Source organism: Phalacrocorax aristotelis, chromosome 17 (assembly GCF_949628215.1).
Source record: "Phalacrocorax aristotelis chromosome 17, bGulAri2.1, whole genome shotgun sequence".
Classification (NCBI taxonomy): domain Eukaryota; kingdom Metazoa; phylum Chordata; class Aves; order Suliformes; family Phalacrocoracidae; genus Phalacrocorax; species Phalacrocorax aristotelis.
In genome coordinates, this window is record NC_134292.1 from 1,772,839 (window position 1) to 1,785,186 (window position 12,348).

General features: G+C 58.0%; 1 protein-coding gene across 9 annotated transcripts in view; it reads right to left on the bottom strand.

Moving 5' to 3' along the window:
- The window catches only part of RGS3 (regulator of G protein signaling 3), an 82,743-nt gene that overhangs the window by 3,183 nt on the left and 67,212 nt on the right, over positions 1-12,348 (bottom strand). For 8 of the 9 annotated variants that reach the window (XM_075112587.1, XM_075112586.1, XM_075112590.1 and 5 more), the window contains 2 exons: positions 7,063-7,710; positions 3,561-3,634 (listed from right to left, as the gene is read on the bottom strand). In XM_075112587.1, coding sequence (XP_074968688.1) covers positions 3,561-3,634; positions 7,063-7,710 — 722 coding nt within the window. The other variant, XM_075112594.1, reaches the window with a different exon arrangement.

Consider the following 12,348-nt stretch of genomic DNA (forward strand, 5'->3'; position numbering starts at 1 on the left):
GCCCCGTGCCCACCACCTACTCCTTCATGGTGTGCCGGCGCTGCAGGCTGCCGTTGTGGGGTCTCTGCACGCCCAGCAGCATCTCCGCATGGAACTCCAGCGGCTGGGGCTTGGAAAGGTCACGGAAAAAGGGCATGGCTGCTGGGAGAGCCCGCGCAGCGGCTCCCGGCGCGGCCAGAGGCTGCGGCGCTCTGAGGCGGGCTCCGTGCCGCGCCCCCGCCCGGCGCGGCCAGCGCGGAAGTGGGAGGGCTCAGCCCGCGGGAGCTTTAAATGTGGCGTGGGGTGAGCGGGGCGCCCGTGAGTCAGGGCTGTGTCAGCCCCGCTGCTAGTCCGGACGGCTCTGCCGTTGCTGGGGAAACTCGAGGAAAGGTGGAAAAATCGGCACCGAGGGCGGAGAGTGGGGCCTTTCAAGAGACGGCGGGGAAAATAATCGCGGTGGGGATTTACGAGGGCTATTTATAGAGCACAGGCGTCGCGGGGAAGGCGGCGGGGCTACGTGGGGTTAGGAGCAGCGTGGGACAGCAGTGCTTCACCATGTCCCCCGTGTAGGGGTGGGGCTGGGACCCCCCGTGTGAGCCGCTGGCCCTCACTCCTCCGGCGCCAGCCCGGGATGGGCACGGCCGAGGGGAACATCTCCGTAAGGGCGGGGTGGGACAGGCAGCGTGTGATGCGGAGGAGCGCTGGGGCACAGACACATCGTGCCGCCACCCTGCACAGGTCCCCACTCTGCCACCCCTGGACAGACAGACACCCAGAGACAGGGCTCCCGGTTCCCCCAGGAAACTGTCACCGGGACAAAGCGGGACAAAGACTTTTGGCAAGTGCCGCGGGAAAGTGGGACCCCCAGCAGAGCCCCAGCCTGGCCCTGCGAGGGGTTCCCAGGGGCCAAGGCAGGGGAGCAGGAGGTGGAAGAGGTGACAGGCGTGGACGATGCTGTCCCCTCGTGGCACACCCCCTGCATGACACCACAACACGAAGGGGTGCAGGAGACACGCAGGGTGGCATGGGATGCTCATCCTGCACCGAGGCTGGTGGTGCCACCAGGGTGAACGGCTGGCATGGCCAGGTTGCTCTCTGCAACCTCCCACGGGTCCCACACCAGTGGGTCTACACAAGGGTGCTTGGAGGAGCCACCTCTACCTGGCCAAGCCATGCCCAGAGCTGGCTGGGGACACAAGGGGCGTAGGAGTGATGCAAAGCAAGGGTGTACCCCACCCCAGGTGATGCTGTCTGGACCCACAGCTCTCTCCAGTCCCAGGAGGGTAAAATACAGCAATCAACAGAGACAAAATAGCTGCAACAACCCCAGGGCTGAGTCCTGCAAGGTGCTGAGCACCCTGAGCCGGAGAAGGATTTTAGAGGGCAATTACCCCCGCGGGGCTGTCCGTGCCCTCGCGGGGGGCATGGGTGGTTTCCCTGCCTTCATCTGGGCTGCGGTCCCAGCAGGACACGCGTCCCCCTGCTGCCAGCTGCCAGGCACCGGCTCAGCGCTAACGTGGGAAAAGCGGATCCAAACATGGAGCCTCACGCTCCAAACACCATCTGCCTCCCATTACCATGCTGCCAGCAACGCCGGCAGCTGAGGCCCAGCCACCACACAGGACGGGCCATCCCACGCAGCCCCAAGCAACAATTTTAGCAGTGTTCCCAGTTTAGCAAAGCAGCCGCTGCAGCTCGGCGCCCGGTGGGGCTTTCAAAGCTCTGAAAAGCCCTTGTGTGTGCCCCAGCACATGTGGGGGCTGCCTCCACCCACACAGTCCACTGCACAATGCCAGCCAGCTGCAGTGGGTAGCCCTGCCGCACACCAGGCTCTGGGGTTTGCAGGTGATTGCGGCTCGTGGGCAGATTTGCCAGCTGTAATACGCCAGCAAGAACCACCTAAGGAAGTTCCCCAACTTAAAACCCGCTGCTTCTCTTGCACACACTTGTAAATAAATAGCAAGCGGTACGAAATCAGTCTGTGGCAGCCGCAGGCACACACAGCCCTTAGCTGTGGCTGATCTACGGCATAAAATGCCACAGCAAAAATAGTGTTTCATAAGAAAGTGCTAGTTTCTCTCTGGAATCACCCCTATAAAGTGATCTGCACCTGGTGCCCTGGCACTGCCAATACACCACATCCAGTCCCATCACCCTGCACATCACCCATCCCTTGCAAAGCGCATCACCTTTCCCTGCAGGAAGCTCAAGTCCTACCTTTCCAGGTATTTTTCAGAAAAGTCCACCATCGCGTGGTACATCGGGGAGCGCCGGCGAGTGAACTGGGCCGGCAGAGTGTGCCAGTGCCAGGAGGGGAGGCAAGTGCGAAACCCCAGCCACTTGCACCATAAATACTCCCCGTGGATGGCTGGCAACCAGGCTGCGCAGCCAATAGCCAGCTGGTGCGATGCTGAGAGGCTCCCCAGCGCAGTCTCAAGGTGAGGAGAAAACCCTCTTTGCAACCGCCCCTGACCCCGCTAAGCTGGGGGGCTGAGCCTCCCCCCGCCAGCCCGATTCCCCCAGCTCAGCACCACAGCAGGGACACGTGGATGGAGGGACGTCCCTGATGCAGACTGCAAGGGATTAATTTTAACTTCAAGTGGTTGGGGGGGGGGTAATAATGAAAAGAGCTAAAAATAGCCAGCTGCAGCTAGGAAGCATGTGGGACAACAGTGCCACTCACTGGCAGGCAACACGAGTGGAGAAGCCATCGAGCCTGCGTGCGCAGCCAGGACGCTCGGCCCCCTCGCACCCCCTGAGCCACTCAAACAACGTGTGACTTCTCCACCTGCCCCAAGCCTCAGTGAGCAGGGGAAGACCCAGCCCCGGGCATCCCTGCGGCCGTGACACCCGGCCGGATCCTGCGTTGCAAAACCGGAGATGGTTCCTTCCAAAACATCCTCACTCAGCCCTGGCAGCACGCCTGCCCCCACCCAGATGCAGCTGCACTCGTGGGAAGCAAAGGCCACAGCTGCCTCGTCCTTGCCTGGATCCACTATTTGGCATCCCCCAAAGTCTTACCAGGAGAGGTGGAGGGACTGCGAGCATCCTTCGGTGGCCCCTGCACTCGGTGCTCCTGCCACGCTGCCCGCACGCTGCAATGTACTGCAAGGGCTGGATCCCATCCCATGGTGGGAAACCTCCCCATTCCTCCTCCCAGCATGGAGCCAGTGGGAAGGAGGCCCCCAGCTCATGCTTTGCCACTTGCATGTCCTCTCCCTAAAACCAGTGCTGCCAGAGCAGAGCTCTGCTGGCACCAGGGAAGCTGTTTTCCCCACACCACTGGCAAGAGCCGGCTCCTTCTCCCTGTCTGTCAAAGCAAGGCAAACAGGGTGCTGCTCCCAGCTGGGCTGTGTGATGCCCCCAGCACGCCTCCCACCCTTCTTCCTGAAAATCATGACTCCCTGTCTGAAGTGAAACCTTAGTTCACATGCATCTTTGTTGCTTTCTTCCTGGAAAACCTTGGGCAAACAAGACAGGGGGACCCTGAGGGCTGCCTGGACCAGCAGGCCTCAGACAAGGTGTTTGACCATAGCAAACAGCCCTGGTACACTCTGATGCCACCACAATGTGACACTTACAGGCTCCTGCTCCTTTTCTTGCGGGAGGTCTCATCCCCTTCGTCACAGCTGCATTCGGGGTCGGCTCCGCTCAGCTGGGAGGGAACAGAAAAACAGCGTCTGCATCATCATGCCAGCGCAGGCACTCCAAGTGCCACCAACCAGCATTGCCAGCATCCCCTGTGGTCTCTGCACCCCACAGCCCAAAGCCACCACATCCACAGGACTCCTTCCCCACAACCACAGCTGGCTGAGGCAATGCAATGGGACAAGCTCCTCTCTGGCATGGGAACCTGCCTCACCCCTGCCCATCCTATGGGTTGTGGTGTTCCTGGAGCATCTGAGGAGGCACCACGGCTGGTGTTGCAGGTAGCCTTCCAGGTTCAAGATGCTGACAGTGGTACCTCCTATGGGGACCACACCCTCATCCCTATTCCTGATGCTCCTGTTCCTACTGTCTTGAGTGGGCACTGGACCCCTCCCCAGCCCGCAGGGCACCTACCTGGTCCCCCCAGACCCAGGGTGGGCACCCAAAATCAATCAGGGGTCCCCCAGCAGTCCCAAGGCAGGAAAAATTAGAGCAGTTCAGCCATAACAGAACTGTATCATGGCAGCTTTCAAGTCCAAGGAGCACCCAGAGGTCTCCACTCCCCAACCACCACCCTGGGGCAGCCTGGGCAAACCAAGGGAACTTTGGATGCACCGTGAGCTCGGGTCAGCACCCGTGCAGCTTCCAAGCCATGAAGCCTGGGGCTAGGCATGGGAACCTCTGGGACCACCATAGCTTGGGAGCTTTAGCAACTCATCCATTACTGAGCGAGACTGGAAGATGCTCACGGCCAGCTTGACCCCACAACCGAGCTCAGCCCTGCATTGCTGGGGTGCTTTCCAGGATCGCCGCCCCGTGGCCGTGCCGTGGGAACCTGCTGCGCAGCCCCACAGCCCTGGGCTCGAGGTTTTTGACATTTCCTTCCATTCTGCGCCCAGGTTTCCGGAGTTTATCGGCCCCAAACAATGCAGCCCTTGCAAAGCACCTTCCCCAACCAGATAGGGCCCCGGCAGGCAGGCTGGCCGGGGCGACACGCAGCCGGAGCACATTTCCTGCCATTGTCCAGAGAGGCTCCGCTGCGCTTGGGGACAAAAGGCAGCAGCAGAGCTCACCCGAGGAGTCCCAGCACTCCCAGCCGCAATATGCTCTTAAAACAACCACCTCCCAGCCTCAACCAAGGGAAGGAGGGGAGTGGGGAGGCACACGGGCCATGACGGCGTTAAAAGGGCCAACAAAATGAGCTCCTCTGAAACGCTCCCAGAGGAGGAATAAAAAACCAGCACTTTGATGGATGCGCTGGACCTGCCACCAAGGCCACTGGGTGCACGTATCGCCGGTGCTTGGCAGCTTGGTGCTGCCACTGGAGGGGATCCATAGGGGAATTGTATATCAGTCTCCTGCTCCAGAAACCTTGGAGGGTTTCACCAAACTAGGCAAAAGACACAGCCTGACAAAAGTCCCTCCAAATGTAGGCAGGAGGATGGCAGTAGCCTGAAAGCCCGTGCATGCTCTGGCCCAGCACCATGCAGGCTCCCCTGCCTGCTGTGGCCCCCAGGCAGCCTTGGCCCCTCCACAGGCGGACGGAGGGGCAGGGCAATGGGAGCAGGCAGGGAGTGCCCGAGGAGGGCATATGGGCAGGGGGTTAAGGCAGCGGCCATACGCTGCAGGGCTACAAGTGGGAGTACAAGGAGTCCCAGTAGCCACACTGCCCTCACCACTGGCACAGGCTGCCCCAGTCCCTGCTCCAAAAAATCCCAGTCTCATCTGCACCTGGGCAGTCGAATCCAGGAGGAGCTCAGAATGCCCCCACTGAAAAACATCCGCCCAGATCAGCCCAGAAAGCACAGCTGGGGGGTCTCCGGAGCAGGAGCAGGAGAGGGGTACATTCCCCCCAGCAGCGAGCATACAGCCCGCCCAGTCTCAGCCAGCACCGCAGCAGCCTCTGGCTGCAGAGCTGCGTGCTCCCAGGCTGCTCGCACAGCGGCACTGTGAAACCTCTTTCCAAGAGCCTTGTCACTGGCAGCCCTGACGGGACACTCTCACCAGGCACTGACACTGACACCAGCACCCTTGCATCTGCGCCGGGCAGCATGGGTGTCCCTGCCACAAAGGTGACCCTGCTTGATAGGATTGGGAGGGGGTCTGAACCCCTCAGCCCACAATTGCTAGCATCAGCCTCCAAGAGGATTTGGGCTACCCTTTTGCACAGCAGCATGATCTGACCAGCCTGTCAGGCTTGAAAGAACACTCTACCACTTGGCTGGGTACTCAGCACAAAAGTGCTCCAGGAAACAGCATCAGAGGTGGCTTTTCAAGCAGCATGAACCTGGTAGGAAGAGGGTTAACTCCATCGAGGGTTTAACCCCATCATCCAGCTATGCCTGGGGGCATGCAGGGCTCTGTACTAGCCCCTCCTGCCCAGGAGCTAGCTGCTGTGGAGCGGCATGCAATGTGGTCCTGAGCACTGCAAGGTGGTCCCGAGCAGTGTGACATGGTCCTGAGCCATGCAGCATGGTCTTGAGCCATGCAACAAGGTCCTGAGGTGTGCAACATGACTCCAAGCAATGCAACGTGGACCTGAGCCATGCAATGCAGCACTGAGCAGAGCAGTACCCACAGTCGCTGCCAGAGACCAAGCTGTCATGAGCATAGCTGGGCAGAGCAGGGTGCTGGGCCAGCGCCACAGGAAGGCAGGCAGCTGCTTTCAGCGCCCAGCCAGGCTTCACCCAGGGAGAGTGGGGCAAGCAACACTTCTCACACACAATCTCTGCAATGGCACATTGTTTCCTGTAAATATTTGTTATGCCAGTACAGCAAGTACAGCCAAGGCAAGCTCTGCTCCAGGAAGGCACAGGGAGCACCCCAGCCAGCCAGCCCCCTGAGCAGAGGCCAGCCCCATGCAGAGCTCCTGCTGCACGGCCCTCCGCTGCTCCTCCTTTCTGCATGTCAGGGTCAGAAATCACTGCTGACCTCAACCTTTTTCTGAGACAGGCCTTCCACAATGCTCGGAGCCCTGCAAGAGGCTGGCCAGGACAGAAAGCCACACTGTTTCTGGCATCCCTGAGCGCACCAGGGACTCTTTGTCACCAGGGGCTCTCTGGAGCCTGGTTTTTCCCCCTCCCAGCTGCTGCGAGCAGCTCTTTGCAGGAGCAGGCACCTGGGGTGCGCCTCTCCCTCCACCGGTCTCAGCAGTGATTCTCCAGGATGTGGGATCCCGTAGGTTCTGGACGCATTGGTGGGAGATGCCCACCCACAGCACCAGCATGCTGGCTCTGGGTGACATCCCCCGGGTGCTAAGCATCTCCCACAGCTGACTGCCAGTGGCAGGGACCTTCCTGGCCCCTCAGATGACAGCTTTTCCATGGCCATTGTGGGACAGGCCGCATGCTGGGACACCTCCACCCCAGGAGCTCCCCCATCCCCATGGCCAAGCAGGAACCAGCTGCCCCACGGAGCCAGCACCAGCTCACATACCTTCCTGTGGCCTGAAAACAGCAGGGTAAGCTGGTGGATGGAGCCACCATTTTTGGCGAGCTCTTTCTTGAGGGTCCTGGGGGAGGGCAGGGCCCAGTGGTCTTTGGTGCCCTGGCTGTCTGAGCAGTTGAGGGTGGTGTCGGAGGTGAAGCAGTGGCTCTTGGCCTCCTGCAGCAGGCTGCCCTCACTGTGGGTCCGGCGCCGCAGGGAGTTCTGCACACTCAGCGTGTAGACAGGCTGACAGCCCGACGTCTCGATCATGCTGCTGCGCTTTGCCTCGTTTCTCTCCAAGTAGTGCTCATCGCTGTCTTCCTCCTCATCCTCCTCATCCTCCTCTTCCTCATCATCATCCTCCTCCTCATCCTCGCTGTCCGTGGTGCTGCCTGCCACGCCTGCCACGCTCTGGCTGAAGGTGCTGTCAAGCCGCAGCTCGGGGATGATGAAGGCTGGCAGGGAGCTGGACTGCTCCTCTCCCTTTTCGGTGGCAACTGGCTGCTTTTCCACTAGGAGAGGATCCTGGGTGGCTCCCACAGCCTCCCAGGGCTTGGCCGGAGCCGGTGCTTCTGCGGCCAGAGGAGCATCACCCGCTGCTGCCTTCCCATCTTCTGAGTGCATCTGCCCCGGCTTCTCAGCGTCCGTCTCTAGCATCTGCCCAGAAGAGAAGATAAAGAAGGTTGAAAGCAGAAGCACCCCAGTTCTCTCACTGGCCACCTTCCTGGGGAGCCTCTCCGCTCCTAAACCCCAACCACAAGGCTGGCACCAATTTGTGCAGCCCTAACAATGCTCCAGTGGGGTGAGACAGCATTGTCCCCAGGTGGTGGCAGGTCCATCACTCCCACAGCACCCAGTCCTGGTCCTGATCCCTGGAGCACCAGGTTCCCCCACCAGCAGTGAGCTGGTGGCTACAGAGCCAGAGTGGGATGGGGCCACCCAGCTCCCACCTCCAGCAGCCGGCAGCACTGGCGGGTTTGGAGGAAAGCGGAGGGCCGGTGGCAGGTGGCTCAGCCCAGCAGCACAGCCAGCACAGCCAGGCTCAGCTCCAGCTGCAGAGGCAGAGCCAGTAACATCATCCTTACCCTGATGGCTCCCCAGTCCCCCCGGGAGCTGCTGGGGGGCTCAGCCCTGCAGAGATCTTCTCTGAGGTCAGCAGGGCAGCAGAGATAACCAGCAGCTCTTGTCGGGCAGCTCCAGCCCCTCCTGCACTGCATTATTAAACACAGAAGGGAAGCGCCAGGCTTTGCTCATCTGCGGATTGCCCAAGCTCAGCCCAGTCGCGGCCACGGGCAGCTCAGCCTCCCTGACTGGGTGCCCCGGCTGTGGGACTCCCCACGGCCGCCCTGCTGTGCCCTGTGCAGTGTGGCCCTGCAAAACCACAACCACTCCTACCAGTCCCTTTGGGTTTTTTAAGCCTTAAGGGGTGTTTTTTGCCAGCTTTCCTCTGCAGCCAGGCTTTCCAGGCTTTCCTGAGCAAGCTCTGCCCTTTAAAAGGGAAAAGCCTGGGGTAGCCCAAGGGAAAAAAACCTCCAAGGTTTTTTTGTGATCAGGGGGAGCCTGCAATGAGCACCCCCAGCCAGAGCTGGGTCTTCCCTTCTGTGTGATTTTTTCCCTTTGCACAGACCCCATCCGAGCCAAAGGGGTAAAAACAGCTCAGCAGGAAAGAAAGACCAAAGCAGAGAAAAATCCTCCCCCCGGGAAGCCCTTCCCACCTAGGCAGACCCTGCAGGGCTGGGGTAGGGGTTATTGTACAGGACCAGCCCCAGTTAACAAGTCACCCAGCAAAAATATACCACTGTGTCACCAGTTAAGATCCAAGCATTTTGAAGAGCCTGATGGCAATCACAAAGTTGGAGCTATCAAAGCCACAACGCCTTTATAAATCAGGTTGACTTCAGCTTCAAAAGGAGTAGTGGCCCCAGGAATTAGCCCATCCAGCCTCACATCCCAGTGGGAAGAGAGGCAGCTACCGAGTGGGTGGAGGTTGTATCCCCATGGTGGTCCCAGCTTGTGACAGCAGACCCCTGCGAGCTGGCCCCGGGGACAGACAACCTGCTGCTAAACCCCTCCTCACCCTGCAGAGCTGGTGCACATGGATTATAACCTGCCACTGGATATCACCAGGGAGCTGCAGATGTCAGGCTGCAAGAGCTGCTGTCATCCCCAGGAAACACCCTGAAGGTGTTTAAGCCCAAGCTTCAGCACCATCCGCTTTGCACAGAGACCACACGGCACCAGGCAGCATCCACAGGCACCCGTCTGAGCTAACGGGTCCAAAAAGTGGGCCAGATTTCCAAAAAGATGCTTGGGTTCAGCGCCACAGCCAGCTGCCTCCTGGGCATCACACACAGAAGCTCACCCATGTCTGCCTGTCCCTTGGCCTTTTTTATCATGCCAAAAAGGCCCCCTTTACACCTATGAGCAGAGAGATGACCTGCTCCATCCCCTTCCAGCCTGACGCACCACAGGCAGCGATTTAGCATCACCTGAACTTCCCCAGCAAGTCTGAAGACTAAATGTCCTCAGTCCCATCTGTGACATCTGCCCTGTCCCCAAAACAGCTGGATTTGGTGGAAGGCACAAAGCAAATCTCAGCTTACCCTGTCCTTGGGGCTGTTTCACTCCCTCCACGGTTATTTCTTGTAAAAAGGGAATGTTTCCAGACTTGCTGTGCAAGGATGCTATTTGCACCAGCGTGTGTTTTAATGATGCCATTTTGTCTTATTTGTATTGCAATCACTGTCATCATTATTTCATGAAATAATTAGAGGAAAAACCCACACAGCCCTCAATTCACTCCGGCAAAGCCCTCCCCCTCCCCAACAGCTCCCTATCTGTCCAGTCCTTCTGCTTAATACTGCTGGTTGCCCACATCAGATAAGGCCCTAGAAGGAAATGAACAGGCTCCTTTAAAATGAGAGACATTTGGGGATTAAATTAAATCCCTGCACTAATTCAATCAGAGACTCTGCTGCTCTTCAGTGGCACAGAGGATATGGGCAGGAGCCTCATCACCAAGTGAGGTTTCCATCTCGGGTTGAAAGCGTCGCCGGGGCTGTGAAATCCTGTCCTCACAGACAGTGCCATGGCTGAGCTCTGCTAAAGATCACCTGATGGTGGGGGAAAGACAGGGAAGGAAAGCGGCAGTAACACCGTCACAGCTGGCCAGCAAGCCCCATCATGGCTGGAGGCACACCAGGCACACCACAGAACAACTGTGGCTGTGGATAAGTCTATGCCACAGCAGGTGTACCTCTGGAGAGACTGTGGCACATAGATAAGGCTCTACCTGGAGCAGGTACACCCCTAGGGGACTGCAACCTGTGGAAAAGTCCAAGCCAGAGCAGGAACAAGGAGAGGAGCTCATTGCAACAAAGGGACCAGGGGTGGAGATTGAATGGAAATACCTTTAAACATGCAGGTTTCCCTGTTCTCAGCATCTGCATCTTCTCATCCTCAACACCAGGGTCTCCCTGTCCTCCACACGCTGGTCTTCCCATTCTCAACATCTGGGTTTCCCTGTCCTGAGCTGGGATGGCCTAGGGGCTTTACTACATCCTCCCTGGAGGACCTCACACTTCACTGTTTCAGTTTCTATCTCAGATTAGGTGGCCAAGGCAGCATGTCCCAAGAAGGGGAAAAGAAAGTAGAAGAAAGGGCTGCCTCCAAGCCCCAGGACAGCTATCACGGGCCATTTTAGAGAAGGAAGATGACTGGTCTGAGATGAGAGCAAAAGCAATGGAGTCCCCAGTATCAATTTCCCTATTGAGCAAGCCCCAACACACCCCAAAATAGCCAAATGTTGCCCTGCCTGTTCCAGCATCCACAACCTCTGCACCTGTAGCCCACTGCCTGGACTCCCCCTGCCTTTGGGCATCACTCATTGACTCAAAAGTTTTCTTGAAACCCAGACAGGAAAGAAGTACTCCAAACACTCCGCTCTTTGGTCTGTAATTCGATCAGGTTTTCCTGATTGCTGCTGCTCTGACGCCAGCAAAGCAAATTTCAATGAACAGATGCAGGTTCGTCGGCGTGGCCTCGACTTCTCCAGCATTTCTTTAAATAACATGCCCTTTCTTGTGGCCCACAGCCGGGAGTTCCAGCTGGGAAAACACCGGCCACAGAGGCGGCACAGCTGTGAGCTGAAGCCTGCACTGGCCTTCCCCTGGTGCTGCCAGAAGTGCCATGGTATTTGGCATTCCCTTAAACCCCCAGCTCGGGGGAGTCAGGGTTTTTTTTCTGAGGGGCTCAGCCTCTTATTTCAAAGCCTTTGCTCCTCGCAGTCATGGAGCCACTGTAGCTCAAGTAAAGCCTGGACACAAGAAAATTGAATTCAGCCTTTTCTGGCTCCTGACATGGATGCTCAGGTTTTACAAGGCAATTCTTTCTCTCAATGTAATACTGGGGAAGAGGAGGCTAAACACTCCTAGAACTGCAGCGCCCTGCACCCCGGCAGCTCCTCAGCCAAGATCAGGGACTGAGACAAGCAGGAAAGTCCCTGCAGGTAACACAGTACTGGACATCGAGCTGAGAGGGAGAGCGAAGGACACGCTGCTCCGACTCCGTTCTCACCCCGGGAGGAGTTAATGGACCTCCCAAGATACTGCTGGAGGAGCTGCTCTCATGGGCTGTCCCCAGACCATGGCAGCCACATCCTCTGTGAGTCCCCTGCAGGAACCTCTCTGGCTCCTGCTGCCCTTAAATCTACCTTTGCTCAAAGGTGCCCACCTGTCCCCAAAAGCATTTAACTCCATGGAAATGAGAATAAGTCCTTCCCCAGGGGGATTCCGGGGAGGATGCTGCCAGCTTCGCTGCTGGCAGGATGTTCCCTGTGCAGAGGTAACATCCCTCCCAAGGGCAGACGGGATGTGGGGAAAACAGCACCTACATCACCCAGGGAAATACCGACATCTCCAAAGTAGATTTTTCCCAAAGTGGAAGAAAAAAATTACAATTTCAGGGTTAAAAACCCTGGGTTAAAAAGCATGGGACAAACTGTGCCCAGGTGCATCAGATCAGAAACTTCTAAGTGGCTCTGTGAAACTCTACCAAAACCATCAATGATAAGCACCTCAAGACTTAAAAAGTGACCATTAAGAGCACACAGCTCTTACACAGCTCTGTGTAAGCACACAGCTACGGGAAGCAGCATCTAATACACAGCATGGGGCTGAGGGGAAGAAACCAAAGCCAGAAACGCGAAGCAGAACTACCGAAACTTGAGAAAATTTTCATGGGAGTAATTTTGAAAGTGCTCGCAAGGAGCATCCCCAGGCAGCTCGGCTCCTTGCC